Source organism: Gopherus flavomarginatus, chromosome 1, assembly GCF_025201925.1.
Source record: "Gopherus flavomarginatus isolate rGopFla2 chromosome 1, rGopFla2.mat.asm, whole genome shotgun sequence".
Taxonomy (NCBI): Eukaryota; Metazoa; Chordata; order Testudines; family Testudinidae; genus Gopherus; species Gopherus flavomarginatus.
Genome location: NC_066617.1, coordinates 91,640,642 through 91,660,544, shown reverse-complemented (window position 1 = coordinate 91,660,544; position 19,903 = coordinate 91,640,642). Strand labels below are relative to the sequence as shown.

At 40.0% G+C, this 19,903-nt stretch overlaps 1 protein-coding gene across 3 annotated transcripts in view; it reads right to left on the bottom strand.

Annotated features, from left to right (window-relative positions):
* The window catches only part of NR1H4 (nuclear receptor subfamily 1 group H member 4), a 68,914-nt gene that overhangs the window by 32,933 nt on the left and 16,078 nt on the right, over positions 1-19,903 (bottom strand). For 2 of the 3 annotated variants that reach the window (XM_050935638.1, XM_050935640.1), the window contains exons 2-6: positions 14,744-15,106; positions 7,570-7,722; positions 3,948-4,081; positions 2,486-2,584; positions 733-832 (exon numbers count right to left, since the gene is read on the bottom strand). In XM_050935638.1, the coding sequence (XP_050791595.1) occupies positions 733-832; positions 2,486-2,584; positions 3,948-4,081; positions 7,570-7,722; positions 14,744-15,106 (849 nt within the window). The remainder of the gene's footprint in view (positions 1-732; positions 833-2,485; positions 2,585-3,947; positions 4,082-7,569; positions 7,723-14,743; positions 15,107-19,903) is intronic. The other variant, XM_050935639.1, reaches the window with a different exon arrangement.

The following is a 19,903-nucleotide window of genomic DNA, read 5'->3' as shown; positions in this document are numbered from 1 at the left end:
TAGAGATGGATGCCCTGCACTCCTCCTCCCCAAACAGAAAAACTCTGCCTGTTATGCTGTACCTGAAGCCACATAGGATGGGGCAGGATGTGCTTCTGAATGAACCTAATAGAGCTGTGACACAATTGCCCTCCTGAGGTAGCATGGTGCTAGATTTTTATAATGCCTTTTCCACTTGTGAATTGAAAAACTGAAATCTCACTTTCAATGTGATTCTGTGATTCATTATTCAAAAAGTCTAAATACAAACCCTGAATAAACATCCCTTCCACGCACTTAAAGCCAATGTTCTAAGCACACGCGCTTCAGTGGATGACACTGACTCAAAAGGATTTCACAGAAAAGGGGGCACAGGGAATCAAATAGAGTTTCTAAAGCATTAGAGTCAATTCTAAGGAGTAATATTTTGCATTGCAACATTATTTTAAAATAACATACCTTCAAAGACTCTAAAACACCCAGAACATTTTGTCCTTGAATAGATATAGAGGATATTCCTTCTGAAACGGGTTAAGTCTGCATCTTTCAAAGCAGTCTCTTGGAGTATAAAGCTTCAGTTTTTTAGATCTCATCTGAGGTATGTGTGTATTGGCAGGGACAATGGAACATACTTTTATGCATCCTCTCAGCTATACATACCTAGATATACATAGCAATCAAGCTGCAACTCAAATCATTTGGAGGTTTTCCATTAATTTCTGTGGGAGCAAGATTTGGTCCATTGTGACATACCTGGTAACTTTTTGGTGAATTCCACAAGAACCTGAACATGACTGGTAGCCATTTCTGTTAAGATGAGAAAATTTTCTTCAGCACTGAATTCCTCTTGTAACTAAAGTATTAAAAATTAAAAAAAACAACAACAATGGTTAATAATAGCTGACACTTTGGACTTCTGTCATTCTTTTCGTAAGACTATCTCAAAGCACTACACAAATATTTTACTAATGAATCCTCACAACAGCTCTGTAATATAATAGGTAATAAAAGTAAACAAAAGTTTGGGAATTTAGGATTTCAGGTGGAACGTGGTAGCTGCTTGCCACTACAAAGCGACATTACACAGTAGTTTAGATTAAGGAGTGAGGAAAGACACTGTATCCAGTTGCAACTGCACTGGGAATTTAGAAAGGCAGAATATCATCTCCAAATTGGAATTTGGCCAGGTCACAGGGTTAACAGTCCTACACTTAACGAAGAGCATGAAACTTTCACTGACCCCAAGTGGTCAGAACTTTGCTTTTTACATATCATGTGTGTAACAGCACCTCCAGCAGTACCACACTGGCACATTAGTTCATATGGATTCAAGAGGAAGGGTGTCAACTACTCAACTAACATTACTGCCTGCAGCACCCAGGATATTGCTTGGAGGGTCACCCATCTAAGTATTTACTTGGCCCAACCCTATGTGCTTGTAAGATCTGATGGAACTGCAGCAAAAGGAAGCATAGTTTCAGGCCGATTACTACATTAATTCACCACAACAATGGGAAAAGAAACATACCATTACAGAAGATTGCTCAAGCAGTGCAAAGGGACAGTATAACTGATTTAAATAGATAACTGAAGTGGTTGTAATACCCAAGTGACATAGAACTGGCATAGCCAGCTCTCCACACATGCCACATATCTCCCCCCATGTAGTGGAAAGTCAAGAGGATTGAGCCCTGAGGAGAGCTGGTCAACATTTTTTGTCCAAAACTCTTTTGCTGTTGTTGTTGTTTTGTTTATTTACATTTTCCTTTTTAAAAAACAAAAACACAAAACTGAAGTTTTTTAGTTTTCAAACTTGGAAACCAAAATGTTTTCTCCCATTTTCCCCTCCCTTTTCCCCCTTTTTCTGCTTTTTTTATTTTTCATTTTGCCACTGAAAGAGAGTTGGTGAAAGAAAGAGAAAGAAAGAAAGGGGAGAGAAATCCTAAAAGCAAAAACTGAAAAAGTTTTTGCTTTGATATTTTTGTTGAAAAGTCAGAATTTTTTTGTGATGTATACTATATTAGACTGTAAACTCTTCTTTTAGACTGTAAGCTCTTTAGGGGCAAGGACTATAATTTACTATATGTCTGTACAGTGTCAACCTGATTGAGGGCTCTAGGTGCTACTTCCATATAAAATGTTAACTTATGTTCACAGCATACACCAGAAACATTAGATAAAAAACCCCACAAATATCCTTGTCCGAAGGTTGCTTTATTTCTTAGAATTCAAAATGTTTACAAACAAAGAGAGGAAACAGGCTGCTCCCTAAAACAGACTGACACAACTCACCCCACCTTGCTTTAAGCTGCTCCCATATGTTACAGAGCCATAGCCTGCAAACAGGACCAGAAAACCCTCCTGCTCTTAAAGTGACAGCTTGCAGTTCAAACACAGTCCTCAGTATACCACATTAACTAATGTTAATAATAATAATATAGCCCTGTAGTCTCTTCATACAACCCAAATTACAATTTACAAAAGATTAATTAATTTGTGTACTTACAAGTTTTTTTGATACCTCTTGAGGAATTCTTTGTTTACTATATGAATCCATGATGTAATGAAGAAGGTTCTGCTGTTCTGGGGTAAGTTCTACTTTCTCCTATACTGGCAGAAAAAAACCCATAAAGTTCAGTAACTGGAAATGATCTAGCATCCCTTACTTCAGTAAGATTGTATAGATCTACGTCTTACATTTGGATGTCAACAAGATGAGAAGTCTGTCTAGCCCCTTACAGACTGCAGATATAAACAAAGGATCCATGATAGAGTGGTATAAATGTTTTACCAGCATGAGTTTGGGGTGGAAGTGTTACCAGGTTTGGTAATTAATGAGTTACGTGGACATTTGCCGTTAGTGAGTTATGTGGACATACCAAAACCTCAAATACCACACCCTCATATATTTTATGCATGACACTTATGTTACAGAAAAACTATTTAATAGATGTTTTAGTGAGTTTCAAAAAACACATTTGGATTATTTTTATATCTCACAAAATAATTATGATACCTGTTCCCAACTGGGTAAGGCTCAAAAGAAGCTCTAAAAGCCTCTAAAATGACTTAATATTGCTTTTCTGTACCTAAGAATATCATGATTTTAAGGTCTTATATCTCTACACATTCCAGGTCTAGAAGCAAACGCTAGGTCCATTTGGAATGTCAGAAATCTTGCTTTTCCTTTGCTCCTATTTCTAGTCCTGAAGGCAGCGAGATATCCACATTTAAATCGGTCACTGATGCAGGTGAGGACTGAATATTGCCATCATGGCCTTTGGTCAGCTGTACATTTTTTGGGGGGTAGTGCTGGAGGATTGCAGTTCCACATTTGGGGAGAAAGCAACGTTTCCTTCTATCAGACTGATTTTTTTTACGGCAACTGTTTGTAGGTGCTCAGAGATTTGGCATATTAATAGTAGTCCTGAGGGAGATGGATTCATGAAGAGTGCAAGGTGAGGTGGTCAAAGGTGCGCGATAATTTGTAAAACCTTAATTATTCAATACATTCATCCCATGCAGAGATTAGATCTGTAAATATGTATCGTAAAAATATCCAGGGATAATTTGCACAGCCATGTGATAAATCTTACTTAATGTGTGTTCTGCAGTTTATCCCATGGATATTTCTATGACATATATCTAATCTGTGTGGAATGTGTATGCTAGCATGTGCGTGTGCATATGCACACACATGCATAATTAACATGTTAGAGTCAAGACCTGCTCTAGAATCTATACGAGAAGTTATGGTTTTATGTTATTGATGTAGACTAATGCCTTAGCTCATCAAATAATGTTATCTCATTAATTATACGTAAACACTACAAATACAGAGGGAAATGTGTCTGGTTACACTAGGTGATTCTCCAAAATACTTCAGTGTAACCATAGTATATTGTGTTAGTTGCATGTAGCTCAAACATCCTAATTATTGTACAAACTATTTACATAAATTTTATTACCCTATATATTTTAGTTGTAGATGTCACTTGCTTCAGGTCCGCTCCCTCGTTGTCTTCATTGGCTGCCTGATCAGGCAGCTGTTTCACATTTTTTCTTAGACGTTTTGACTTGCATTGTATTTCTGTTAACAAACCTGCAGCATTGCAAATAATATGTTCACAGGATTTGCACACCAAAAGACATTTTAGTGTAGGTTAATTCACACTTACCAGTGTGGAACCAAGTACATACATCAGCATGCCCATATATTGCCCTTTAACACCAATGAACTACTTACCCATGCATGATATTCTCTGAAGACAGCATTCTCCTTAGATACAAGTACTTAGGCCACTCCAATACATGGATGACAGGCTATGGATGTTCTGATAAGCATCTTTGGACCAAGCCAACTTCTACTAGTGCAACCTAGGGTGCAGCCTCCCTTGCAGAACATCCACTTAAAAGGGGCACAGGCATCTGCAGTGCCACTCTGCTGGCAGATCTAATGTTGCTGGTACAAACCAAAACTGAATCATGCTGGCCAGGGAGAGGATATGGCTGAAGTGTCTGGGAGATGTGCTGATCCAGTTCATTATCTGGTCAACTGCCACAATTTGTACCTCCCTGAACTAACAGGTTGAATCAAACCCAGGGTTCATTATTCATTAGAGTCTATCGTGTCCTTAAATTAAATATTTGTCACTTTATGTATTTATCCCTATAGCCTGTAAACAACTTGGGGCAAGGGCTATCTTTAGGTGTATTATGCATAGCAAACAGCAAATCATCTGTGCTGAACAATTACTAAATAATAACAATTAACAGAACAAACCCTCAAAGGAAAACCAGCAAACTGACCAACAGGCAAGCAGGTATGTATGGATCTAAGAATATAATCATCCAGAACTTCAATTTAGAGTTTCTTTCAAGGAGTCTGCCTGGCTCTCCAGTCTTGAAAGTGCAGAACAGGAAAAAAGACTCATTCAGAAAATATATGATGTTGGGGAAAGATATCATGTAAACACTGAATTCAGTTGTGAATGTTTTAATTTCCTGTTTAAGCACTATATAAAATAACCTACCCGCACCATTGAGAGAAGAGGAAATTTACATGATTAAAATAAGACTTACATATAGTACCTCGAAATAGGAAAATATCAGTGATAGGAATGTTGCAGATAATAACTGGCATCAAGGTATGTGTTTGTACTGCCTCATTTTTACAATATCCTAGCTTTATTTTTTTAAAGAATAGATGTGAAGCAAGCTTGCTAAAACCACTGGGCCAGATCCTCAGCTGATGTAAACTGGTGCAGTCAGTGGAGCTACACTGATTTATACCAGATGAGGATCTGTCCTATTTCTTTTCTGGGGAAAATTCAGTTTGCTTTGTGTCTTGTACACTAAAGGCCTGATTCTGCCATCCTTACTTATCCTTAGTAGTACTTTGGGGGTGAAATTCTAGCCCTGCTGAAGTTAGTCGCAAACCTCCCATTGACTTCAATGCAGCCAGCATTTTCCTCTAACTCCACAAATGGCTCAATTTCTGTGAGACTAGGAGTGCAGCTCAGACAGAATAAGAGTGGCAGAATGTGGTCTTTAATTAGGAACTCAGTTCACGCTAAAGAACTGCAACTATAAGTACAAAAAGATATTTGACGCTGATGGTTAAATAATTTCATTGTCTGTGGTTTATGTACAAAGGTGATGGAAATGTTTAGTGAGTAGGGGCCATAAATGTTTATAAGACTCTACCTCCCTTTTTGCTATAGCAAAATTCTTCAGTGTTTATAACTGCAACCCTCTAGTATGAGTAAATGAAACAAAATTCAAGGTAACCTTTTATTTCAAAGGAACTTCTTCAACTTAAAATGATATATAAATAGAAGCTTTAGGCTTTTCCACCCTGTCAAGCCCTGATCTAAAACCAACTGTATATAGTATAGTCTTCCTTTGAAACTTGTTAAATGGTGACTTGCAAAATGTCCTCACTGAAGTGCTTTAGAACATGCTTATGTTTAAGTCATGAGTAACATGAGATACCCAGTAACAAAGTACGTTTTTCCATTGCAGAGAGAGATTCAAATGGCAGTACCTATTGTCAGTCTTTGTTTCACATATGCCAATTTGAGAAAATGATCAGCCAGTTTAAAAGTTTCATGTGTCCTCAATCAGTATTAGTTACACTAACCTATTTTTTCTGTGATCTGTTGTTTTTCTGCTGCTATGAGTCACTCAAGAGTATTCTGAACTCTTGAATTTGTGGACAATGAATCTGAGTCCAACTCCATGGGTTTTCATTTTCCTATGACACTTACTGACTCATTGAGTGCTATCATCACTTGGGTGGCATTTGTTTGTGTATTTATGTATTGTACGGGAATATGTCATATCTCAGGATCTTTGTAGCCTGTTCAATTTACAGAATGAAAGATTAATTATATTATATTTGCATGCATTCCAAATATTGATGGAGGTTATTGTTTCTCACAAAGGCAACAGTTAATATAGCATCTCATGATCAGATTAAAAAAGAGAAGTATATTAAAAACTCAGAGTAGATTAATTTCCTGTATGACCCTAAATTGGTTTGACACTATAGTGTGCTAAAATGATTGGAGCCATCAATAAATAGAATAAACTGCAGTCCTATTCGCTGAAGGCAGCATATGCAGATGTGTACACTATATTTCTAGGAGTGAGCCTTCAAATATGGAATGACTATTATAGTTTAGTTAAAGTTCTACCAGAAATTCAATTTCAGCTCCTCATTTTGGGGTGTAGAGCAGTGTCACAGATGTTTAAAGTACATTGGCCTGGAGATTGGTAATGTATATAAGATGTCAGCCTGAATTCCATTTTTTGTTTTAATATAAAACATGATTTAAATCTATAAGCCAAATTCTTTGGAGGTGATTCTACGTATAGCTCTATACCTCCATTAGAAGAACTAATTAGACTATTTAAGAAAAAGGGCTCTCCCTTACCAGGCCAGCCCAGATTGCCAGACGAGGACTGCAGCACATAACAACTTCCAGCCAATAGTAGCCCTCCTTTTTAGGAGATCTGCCATTGGTTGATCATTAGCACTTCATACAAGCATTGGAACTGGCTGGCAAGGGCTGGCAGACAGTCTATAAAAATGTAGTTGTGGGTAGGAGTAGGTTGGTTCCTTCTCTGCCCTGCATAGCACTGAAAATTCCCTACTTCTTTATATTCCTCCCCTTCTCCAACTGAGGCCTTCCACCACCTTCATCCTTTTTCCATAGCCACAGGAGTGCTTTTCCTTGCACTTGGGCAGCCCCTTTGGCTCGTCTTTCGCTGTGTCAGCCACTCTAGCAGGGAAAGTCCCTTCTTCACCACCACATCATCACGCACCTCATGCTCTGGTGTCCCCTATCATTAACCAAATCTCATCATTCATGGGTATGTCATGCCTATTCAATAAGATTTGTTGAGCATGAACTGCATTGCCCGTAATGCTACAGTTCATGCCTTCAGATTTGCTAGACTATGTCTTTGAGGGTTTTAGCCACCTTTCTATATGTATGGAGACTTCAGCATATTAGACACAGCCCAGTTAGACAAATGTAACATTTAATATATTTTCAAAGTACTTTGATTGCTTGATGCAAATACCTGCATACATACATTCAGCCAACATCCCCATTTGTTTGCATTTCCGCAGGCGGCACTCCTGGCACTTTCTTCTCATGTACATGTCCATCTCACAATTGCCTCCATTTTTACACTTGTATACAGCATTTTTAGTGATACTTCTTCTGAAGAAGCCTGTGCAAACAGTGAGATGTGTAAGAAGGCACTGCAAGCTGGGGAACAGAGTAGCTTGAAAAGAGACTGCATAACTGTTTCACCCTCTGAATGCAACACATTCTGCAACTACTCCAGTTTCTTTTGTTACCACTCGGACATGCTGATGGCTGCATTATTGCTACTTTAAAAAAGTTACTTGCACCTAAGTGGTCATGCAATATCATTTAGAACCAGATATTATATAATGTGGGTCTATACACTAGACATTGGCCTGAACTAAAATCCCACATCCAAATATCTGGGATCCTTGAGAAGGTTCAGATCCAAATTTGGAACCTATCACTGTGGTTCAAATTCCAGGATTATACACAATACTGTACAGTACTATAATAATAGCCAATGAACGACTATGAGGCTGCAATTCACCTGAAGGACTCTGAGGACAGGACAATCCAGGAGAGTGCAGGTAGCAAACCCATTTGAGTGAATTCCCATGATCTCAATTACCAAGAATTAGAGTACCTGTTAACACGTGTAAGCAGGGTCACACAGACTACCTGCCCATCCAGAATGAAGCAGTGGAACTATATTTATTTTTAATCCTCTGTATTAAAGTAGAGGATTCCTCCCTCATTTGCACCAACCCCCTGCCTCCTTCATTAAACTCTGCCCACCTGGCGCACTGAGGCCCTGATTCAGCAAGGTACTTAAGCACTTTTCTAACTTTAACCACACAAGTAGTCCCACTGAAGTCAAGTTTCATGGAATTTAGTTTCCCTGGATTCACTCCAGGTTTATATTGGGATAAAGAACTGCAAACAAAAATTAGCCCAAAGAAAATCATGGCTCCACAGACCCCTTTCTCATTCAGTACAAAGCCCTTATTCACTGTCCAACCTGTACTCAGACTGCTTTACTGTGGAAAAGACAGTATGCATTCATGTAGTAAAATTCTGTGCAATAAAAGATTAGCATAACACCACTTACGAGAGAGGCAAAGATAAAATTGCACAGGCAGCCTTTGCTTAACTTGTAGTGCTTCGCTTTGCAAGCATAGCATTTTTCTAATGCTGTGTTTTATATGGGATGATTAGCAGCATTCAAAGAGAGAGAGTGAATTCTGTCAGGCATGGGAAATAATCTCAACTCTTCCATCAGTTAGGGGCTTCCAGGAGTTCATTTTTAAAATTCTGCCACCAGAGAGCACATGGCTGATTTGTTGTACAGACTAACCCTAATCTCAGCCCTGGTAGTATTCTACCTGACACTTCCATTCACTAAAAGTGGGACTGAGCAAAAACACAGGATCCAGTCACCCACAGTGAACCCTGGGGGAAGTTCAGATCTCGCTCTCTTGGTTTTTTCTCTGAAAGGCATTGAACTAGGACACAAATGCCTACATACACCCCATAATTTTTGAGAAATTCACTGTGGATCTAAATTACAATGTCATGGCTCAGGCCCATCTTGAATTTAAATAATCCATCCCAGCCCTAAAATTTTGTTACAAAAAATAATAAAATTCTATTTAGCAACAACAAACCTGGCACTTCTTTGAGTCTTGTCTCCTGTACTGTTTTGTTTTGAATAGTTCTCTTTTTTCATTCAAACGTATTTGATTGACACTAACCTCTTTTGAAATGCAGATTATTTGGAACTTTCAGTCAGACACAGACATTATTTTTGTTTGCCATTCACGTGGAGTTTAAAACATTTCCATATACTGGTCAGGGAAAGAAGAAAAGGTCTAGGTTTAAGCTGTAGATTTTCAATGCCAGTTAAATGGCAGTTGCATTTGTTTCAGATCATGTTCCAATTTTATTTTAAACAATTTATTTAAAGGCTGCAATTCATGAAGAAAATCATTTATTATAGTTATATTCAAAAGCTGTATGCAAATATGTTTATGACCATTATAAGTCAGATTGCTGTTATTATGGCTAGCATAAAAATATCTAGACAGCACTTTATTAGCTGTTATTTGTATGTAAAGAATTGCAAAAGCTTTAGCAAATGCATCTTATTGACAACATGTAGTGATGCCAAATCAGTGAGATTTATAAACCAACAAAACTTAGAACTGTGAATGTTTCCTCCTGAAAGAAACCATTTTTAAAATCCAAAATGTTTTTCTGCTCTGGCAAAGCATAATTTTCAACCTTACTTCATCCCATTTTTATTATGGAGTGACATTCTCAGCAGTTTTTCTCTAGATAGTCTTCTCCCTAGTAATGTCAGTTAGTTCTCCACTATAAGCCCAATTTTTGACACATATTCCTTAACAACAACAACTCCAGAGTTAAATCAAGCCTACTGAAATGTCGTGTGTATGATCTTGTGCTAAGGGAAATTTTTTTGGGACAATCTGAGGCAAATCAGAAAAGATATTTGGGGAAACAGTGTGTGAGGGGGTTAAAAATAAGGTGTCTTTTACATTTTCACAGTGCCTAACCTTATCTGATCTTGCAAAACCTCAACAACTAGCTTCAGTTAGAAACTACAAATATGTTTTGTTCTGTTAGCCTCAATAGTGATTAGGGTTAGTTATGGGTAGAACTCCTTTTTTCAGGCCCCCAGTCCTGAAAGTTCTTCTTCACAGGCAGACCCTCACAGACTTTAATTGGGCTTTATACAGAAACATTCTGAACAATTTGTAAGACTGGGGCTTCAGTGTATATGTTGCTTTTCCCACCCTGTTTGGTTTTACATCAGCAGGGGTGGCTCTAGCTTTTTTGCTGCCCCAAGCATGGCAGGCAGGTTGCCTTTGATGGCGTGCCTGTGGGAGGTCTGCTGGTCCCGCAGATTCGGTGTACCCACCGCCGAATTGCCACCGAATCCGCAGGACCAGCGGACCTCCCATAGGCAAGCCGCTGAAGGCAGCCTGACTGCCACTCTCCCAGGGACCGGCAGGGCGCCCTCCGTGGCTTGCCGCCCCAGGCATGCGCTTGGATCACTGGTGCCTGTAGCCGCCACTGTGAATCAGCTAGAGGACAGCTGGCGCATGAAAATAAACAAGCGCATGTTTGTGGTCAATCTCTCTCCTACAAAATAAATTTGAAATGAAATTAACTAGTTCTATAATATCCAAATAGTGAATTGTATGTTACATATACTGTACAAGACATTAAAGAACAGAGGAGTTGCCTCTTCAACTAAAAGGACACAGTTTGATTCTAACTGTTTCTTTTATGAAAAGTGCACTACAAAGGAATCCACCAAAAGGGTGTATTTACTACACCAGCACAACTCCGCAGAGATCAGAACCATGAGAGCTGAACAATACTGAGTGATGTCATGAGGAGAATGCCTGCTGAGAACTGGTGTTGAGTCACAATGAGCTAAACTCTAACTTGGTGTAACTCCATTGACTTCACTATTTCCTGAACAAGTCATCCAAATGCTGCCCAATGAACAAGCAATGCATGCCTACTTTGAACTGTCAGACTATTGACACTTCAGAGAACACTGCTGAGTTCCATCACCACACAAACTGCCTTAACTTTCTAGAGAGAGTGAGAAGATGAACGTGAAATGACTTTAACAGGAAATATCTGTGGTTTGACGTGACATACATCAAGGATTATCAGGAATAGTTTGGAGGTAATAAAAATCAATTATGCCATTTTGTAGGGGACAGAGTACATAATCCACTTTTCTGTCAATGTAAATGATTGTGATTTCAGTAAATGAGTATGATGCTACAGTCTGCCCCTCTCAATTCATGTGACTTGTATACCACTCCTTTCCAGAGGGGTCTCTAGATTCCAGGGTCCAAATGTGCTCTAAGGCCTCCTCACAGGGTATGTCTACACTGCAATTAGACATCTGCAGCTGGCCCATGCCAGCTGACTGGCGCCTGTGGGGCTCAGGCTAAGGAACTGCTTAATTACGATGTAGACATTCAAGCTCGGGCTACAGCCTGAGCTCTGGGACCCTCCCACCTCTCAGGATCCTAGAGCTCAAGCCTAAATGTCTACACTGCAATTAAACAGTCCCTTAGCCCAAGCCCAAGTCAGCTGGAACGGGCCAGCTGCAGATTTTTAATTGCAGTGCAGACATACCTATAGAACGTTTTATAATGCCTAACCAGGATAAGTGTTACAATGGAATAGACTGTAGAAAATATTGTAATATATAATGCCACAAACATTGTAATAACACTTGTAAACAGTCTCATTATTTATAGACCATTATGCCATTATTTTAGAACGATGTAATATTTTATAACTGCACAATTAGGGATGAGAGGTGTCCCACCGAAGTTTTCAATTTTTAAACTATTTTTAAAAGAATTCTTGAATAAGCCTAGATCTAAGAGGTGTGCATCCTGTTTAGTTTGCCTTTTGATTGATACTTTGGGGAAGGGATAAATAGAAAATCAGATTTTCTTGCCAAGTGAGGAGAAATATTCACGTGTATTTGTATGTGGATAATAATATAGTCACAAAAAACTGAATGTATGCACAGCTCCAGAATATAAATCTCCTGCGAACCAATAAAACATGTTTTTTCCCCCACAAAAAAGGAGAGAGAGAAGATAAGGTCAGCAGCCCTTTCAGTTTATAAGTAAACCACTCAAGGTTCACTAAATTCTCTTCTAAATTTTGAATATAAATAGATTGGTTTGTATTCAGGTATCATAGATATATTTAATTGGTTCTATCATGCTTAGCACTGGCTCTCTATTCAAACTGTAGATTAATGTTGATAGTAATATCTTACTTTTATATAGAGCCTTTCATTTTGAAGGAACCCAAAGTGCTTACCTCCACACATTTAGTATCACTGAAATGCAGCCACCTCTGGGGTGAAAGGCACCAGATAGGCAGAATGCTAAGACCATTAAAACATCCCATCTGGCTTTTCAAACACAATTGTTTGCCTCTTTCTTACACATCATCTTACTATTGCTTTAAGCCATTCTAAAGTTTATTGCAGAAACATAATACATTAACCTTATATAATTCAACTTTTACAGTCTTTGATCAAGGGTTGTCCTTTCCTCTGTAACTGATGTTGCAGCCATGAAAAAGTGAAAACACAAAATGAATTATCCCAATAAAACATCAATATAATGGTTTCATAGAATGATTTAAGTAAAATCAACAAGGAGACCTGAATTAATACATTTCCTGAGACCACTGATCTCAATGCTTACATGGGAGTTTTATTTGCAATGACTTTGGCCCAAAATGTTTTTAGTTTTTACCATGGTGTTTCCACAGTCTCTAGTTATAACTACTGTAAAAAATTTCTAAATGTAATTTAATAGCCATTTAATAGTGAGGGTAATTAACCATTGGAACAGCTTACCAAGGGAGGTAGTAAACTTATCATCACTTGGAGTCTTTAAATCAAGATAGGATTTTTTTTCTAAATGATACACATAGTTCCATCCACAAGTTATTGGGCTCAAAAGTGTTGACTTATGTAGCAGGGAAGGATAATTCCCTTATTTGAAGCAATTGCCTACCAACGTGCCCTGGAAGAACCACCTCTAGCAGTAAGAGTTATTCAGCTGCCATGTTCTTTGTCCTCTCTGCTGAAACTATCAAAAGATTGCTAATAACCGTGAGGTGCTTTTTTTTTGCCATTTGTGGGCACTGTTCACTGGAAACCAGTCTAATACAGTGGGCACACTTAAAATGTTCATTCTAGTTTAGAGATATGATCAATTTCAGAGGTATTCCTTATAAAATTATATTAAAATGATGACTGTTACTAGTCCTCGCACTGGAAAGAACTTTTTAATTGTACCCATGCATTTCCCATAGGCCACCAACAAGCCATCAGATGGTGACCACTTTCAGTCACTACTGACTTGGATTAGATGCTGAACTAACAACATAGAAGTGAAAAGCTCTTACACTGAGCAGCTGAAAGGACTGGTAATAGTATATCCTCATGCTGCCTTCTCAAGAAATGAGACATGAAATGTAATACTCTACAGATTGAACTTTTTGTGGGGAGAAAGGTTTAAAGAATATTTGCTGATCAGAACTCAGAAATTATGGAGGCTTGACCAGGGATAGTGTTTATTTTAAATCAATGGTTTGTTTTGCTGATGATGATATTGATTGATAGATTGATTGATTGATTGATTGGTGGACAAATACTTTTGCTGTGAGAGTCAACACTGCTGCAAGGCAATGTATACTCCATATCCACAAAGGAATGAAACTACAAATGTGTCCCAAAGAAAATAATCATAGAATGATAGAAATGTATGACTAGAAGAGACCTTGAAAAGTCCTCAAGTCCAGCCCCTTGCACTGAGGCAGGACCAAATAAACCTAGACCATCCCTGACAGGTGTTTATCTAACTTGTTCTTAAAAACTTCCAATGATGGGGATTCCACAACCTGCCTTGCAAGCCTATTCCAGAGCTTAACTACCCTTAGAGTTAGAAAGACTTTCCTAATATTTAACCTAACTCTCCCCTGCTGCAGATTAAGCCCATTATTTTTTTGCTACCTGTCTTCCGTGGATGTGGAGAACAATTAATTCCTATTCTCTTTATAAACAACCATTAACATATTTGAAGACTGTTAGCAGGTCCCCTCTCAGCCTTCTTTACTCAATCTTTTACCCTTTTCTCAGAAGTCAGGTTTTCTAAAACTTTTGTCATTTTTGTTGCTCTCCTCTGTGCTCTGCCCACATCTTTGCTGAAGTGTGGTGCCCAGAACTGGACACAATTCTCCAGCTGTGGCCTCATCAGTGCCAAGGAGAATGAGACAGTTACCTCCTGTCTCTTACATACAACACTCCCGTTAATACAACCCAGAATGATATCAGCCTTTTTAGCAACTGCATCACATTGTTGACCCATATTCAATTTGTGATCTATTATACCCCCCAGATCCTTTTTAACAATGCTACCACCTAGCCAGTTAATAACAGTGCATTGGCTCCAAATGCAAAGATCTACAAAGGGTAAGCACTTGAAAGAGCTTTTCAATTAAGACAAAATGAAATTTCAGAAATAAATATCCATTTCCCTAACTTATTTTGTGACAGATTCATTCACATTTTGTCCTACCTTTGCACCCCTCACAAGTAAGAGCATTATAGTGGTATCCAGATGCTTTGTCACCACACACAACACATAGCTCTTCTCCTTTCACTCTTCCCGTGGAGTGGCCCAGTCTAGACTTCTTGGCTACAGGTATATCCGCTAGCTCTGTCTCTCTTGTGAAAAAGTTCTCACAGGGGATTCTCCTGAGTTCATGCATTCCAGGGGAATACCATTCTTCAGGCTGCTGGGGGTAAAAGCCAAGGTTGGAATAATAAGGTGGTGATGAAATCTGAGGCTGAACTGGGGGGAACGGCATACTGCTGTACTGTGTATAAGGTGACACATCTGGCTCTTGCACTGGAGAACTCATTGCCTCTGTAAGAACACCTACATAATAATGCAGAAACAATATGTATTAGTACTGTTAAACCACAGTCACTGGAACAGTTTCCATTCCTAAACATATTAGTCTCAGATACTGGAAAGAAATTGTTTACTAATCCTAGAGATTTATTGACTAAACATAAAGAACTCTAAAATAGTCTTGATAATATTTATACTTCCCTCAGCATCCAGAGGCCCCAGTCACAGACCCCCTATGTACTAGGTCTGTACAAATACATAGAAAGATGCTCTCAATATATATTAACATTCTCAGCTACTTTATTACAGTCAATGAAAATATTTTGCACTGCTATTTCCTTAGAAAATCTTGAAAGATTATTACTTCTACAGAGCTAAAAATGTACATGATGCTCTACAGACAATTAAGGGAAAGCAGTCCACGGTACAAAGGAGCTGTCAATCTGAATTAGACACAAAAACACAGCAAAGAAATCCAAACAGAAGCCAAGGGGGCTATGGGAAGGAGGAAGGCTACAACAGTAAGATGGACATATACATATCTTGTTCATTTCTGTTTTATTTGGACTTAGTGTATCATAGCATGAGGGAACATAGCTGGGGAAAGAGATAAAAGTGGGGTTTAGCAAGAGCTGGAAGGCTAACCAAAATAAATGAACCTTCAGGAGGGGTCTGCAGGGGAAGAGTGAGGTTACATGACACAGGATCAGAGAGGATCATCCAAGCACAGAGGGTGATGGGCGATACAGGAGGGGTTCCCCAAACTGTGGCTTGCAGCCCAAAGGTGGGCTGCGACACAGTCCTGAGGGATCCACTGGCACAGCCATGGGTGGAGTTTGATAAGGGCATGAGGGGGTGGTATTGTGAAGTGGACAGCAACAGAGTGGCTGCCAGCAATGGCCCCTGCCCAGGGCCAGATGCACCCAGCACCCTGGCAGGTTCCAGAGGGCAAAGTGAAGCTGCTGGGCAGTGTGGGGAGGGCAAGGAGAAGGGGCTGGCCCCCTCAGCCAGCAGCTCTTGGGACAGCTGGAGGAGGCTGGAGAGTTCACAGCTGTTCCCACTCTGAGTCACAGCACCCTGAGATTCATGGCTGGCAGGCCCCCTGAAGTATCAGCCTCACAGCCTCCCCTAAGGACAAGGTCTCAATGGTGCCTCTGTTTCCTCTTGGACAATGCCATGATCAGGACCATTACAGGTAAGGCTAAGATTTAATCATGGGCATTTTTAGTAAAAATCATGGACAGGTCATGGGCAATAAACAAAAATTCACGGGCCTGTGACCTGACCATGACTTTTACTATATACCCCTAATTAAATTTGCTGCTCTGGAAGGGGGCCCTGGGGCACCTGCTGGTGCTAGGGGGGCTGTGGGATGCCCTCTGGTGCTTGGGGTGGGGGCTCCGGGGCACCTGCTCGGGCACCCACTGGTGTTGTGGCAGGGCAGCATGTGACCGCCGCTGCTGGCCGGGAATGGCCCAGCTGGCCGGGGATGGCCCCACCAGCCCAAGACCACTGCCGATGCTGCTGCTGGCAGGGGATAGCCCCACTGGTTGGGGACCACTGCACTAGTGCTAGAAGGGGGCAGCCTGGGACCATCACTGTTGTGGGGGGAGGTGCATCCGACCCCAGGGCCGCCCGAGCTGCTGGGGTGGCCCTGGGGTCAGTCACACCTGCTGGCTGCAGAAGTCATGGAGGTACTGGAAAGTCACAGAATCTGTGACTTCTGTGACCTGCATGACAAACGCATAGTCCTAATTCTAGGTAACGGCCAGGCCCGGCCCAAGTACCTGCGTCTGTATAGCACGGGCAGCCCCCAAGCCCTCCCTTCGTTCACTGGCAGAGGGTATCTGTGAGGTATCCCAGGATGCTGGATGGGTGACTGGGGCAGCCCTGCCAGGTGATGAGCTCAAGGCACTCAGCAGGCTGCTGAGCCGGAGGGTGTCGGCAGGGGGCGGCTGTGGAACCTACCTGGCCCCTTCGTCCTCTGATTGGCTCTGGTCCCTGCTGAGATGAGGGGCTGCATGTGCCCCGCAATGCCCCTTTCCCAGATGGACACATGGTGGCCTGGGAAGGCCAGGCTGTGTGCTGGGCAGCCCCTTGCCTAATTTTCCATTTGATCAGCCTGGGGGAACAATGACTCACCTGTCTGGTGAGCCAGGTGGGAGGGGACACTATCAAACTGTACATGCTGATAGTGGGGGGCATAATTTAAAGGTTCATCCACCCTGTAAACAGCTCAAATCACAACCCCACCCTGGGAGCCCCCCACCCACAGTCTTCAATCCTGGAAAGCAGTGGGAAGTGTTAATAGTGGACCTATTTCAGTTGCACTGGTGGGCCTCAGGAAAAAAGCCTGGGAACTCATATGATAAAGTACAGATTAAGGGCTAGATTTGTACCCCTTTGGTGAAATGGCTATTGAAGACTAGGGAGTTTTTCCCAAATAAGGACTGCAGCATTCCCGTCTTAAGACAATAACAAGTTATGGCACCAGAGAACCAAATGTGATAAGGAATTGAAGCAGTTACTGTAAAAGCAGCATACTTTCAAAGTGCAAACAAATTAAAATTAAATCTCACTATTATAAATTATAACCAGTTCAACAATATTCAATACTCGCTCTGTGATGTAGTTTAAATCAAAGAAACATATCACTAGGTTGGACAGAGAAAAGGTAAATTGATTTACAAATTACAATATACTTTCTGTTCAAGAAAGTCCATATCCTGGTGGTATCGAAGGGAGTGGCAAAATTCGCATTGACTCATGGGGAATTGGCCCTGTGAGAAGTAATAACATTTCCAGGAAGTTACTCAGTTCAGCTTTTTAGATAACTCCTTTTCTCTCTGTATTTAATGTTGAGTGGGCTTGGAGGAAAGCTTGAGATCTCAGTAAACACTGTTAAGTTCATTGTAACACAATGGCAGGTGACAGCTCAGTTTTTGACATTTCTGCAGTAAGGCAACAAACATTCATCCATGAGGATTTGTAAGATTTTATCACAAGAGGCATTTTATGCAACAAATTGTGTGTATCAAGGTCCCAAACCTGAGAGATGCTGAATGCCCTCAACTCCCACTGAAGTCTATGATGAGACAGATGAGAAACCCTGTAGATAAATTGTTATTGATGAACATTGCTAAATGTACTTTTTTTACTTGTACTGTATTTACAAATCAGAAGACATTTAGTATTTTTTTCTGCTTTCCTTTTCCTTTTTGAGGAATAATCACCAGAGAAGAGGGTGTGGCTGGGAACTCTGAGAAGTACTTACACCACTACAAAAACAGCCTCCCCACCCAAAAAAAGGTTTCCATCAATTCAAAGGAGTCAAGAGAAAAGGAGAAGTACCAGCAATAAAAGATAGGAACACCTGCAATGACAGTAAGACATTATTAGCTATGAAAAAGGTCCTTCTATTTTGTCGCCCTTCAAGCAATACCAGAACCTTAACTTCCTGTTTTAACTAAACTCTCATTCCAGATGTCCCATGGCATCAGCTGTGCTACATTTTGCCCTTACCAGCATACAGCACTGCAAAAAAGTTGACACAAATCACTTTTCAGTATCATCTACTTGCTCAGATGGTACATCATCAACATAGCATCCACTCATGTACTGACATGTACAGTTAGCAAAAGCAGGGATGCTGCCATAGGACAAGCAGACATAGGTATGTCTGGAAAGCTGTGGGACAAAGCCAAAGGAGAACAATGGTGCTACTTACCATTAATAATTATTTAAATGACAGTAGCACTTTATGGTCCCAAATAATACCAGGATACTAATACATAGTAAAAGATAATCCCTGCTCTAAAGAGCTTCCACTTTAAATAGCCCAGACAATGAGACAAGTATATTATCCCATTCTTACCAGTGGGGAATGAAAGGCAAAAACATTTTGTGACTTGCCTGAGGTCACATAAGATGTATGTGGAAGAGCTTAAAATTGAACGATCTCCTAAATTCTCAATCTCATGCTTTAACTATAAGACTATCGTTGATATCCAGCAGCAGCAGCACAGAAAGAAACATGCAAGATGTGTTAACAATGAGTTGCTGTAGGCTGTATTGTTTTGCAGGAGACTCCAGTGTAAAACAAAGTTCTTGGTAATTGAGGGCACATTATTAATAAATATTTGGCCCACTTCTGTTAATTATATTTTCAATTTAGTGTATCTTTTTCTTAAGATTATCTACATAAAGAATTTTGAACAAACAAGTGTTATTTTAGTTTCCAACTATACAACCATTGCACAAATCTTTAGTATCTGTTTTGTGAGAACAACTTTTAATTATGGGCACATAATGTGCCATTTGCTAATTTTTAATTATTTGGTTGATTGATTTACACAAACAGGAGTGGGAAGATCCCAGGATTAAGATAAAAAATACGTTATTGATTTTTACCTTTGTGTCATTTCCAAGGAATGCTACAGAAGCTTTAAACCACTTTCCTGATCTGCTCAGGGCTTTGAAATAGTAGTAAGAGACTGCAGTACTCCTCCCAAAAAGAAAAACAAAGCAATCTAGGGTTTTACAGTGGGTTCAGTACAATGCTGGGACAGAACCGAACCGTGGGAGTTTAGTTAGACCTGTGTAGACATGTACAAAACCCCTCATAGTTACTAGAGCCGTACATTTGTTTCTAGAAGAAACCAAATACACATGAATCTCTCTATATTTGGCTAAACCTGAATAACCCATATATCTTTATTTCTCTGACCTAGCCTACCTACAATAACACCATATTTAAAAAAATAATTAATTACGGCCAGTCCCTGCTCACAGTGGGGTAAAGGGTGGGAGGGAGAGAGAGAC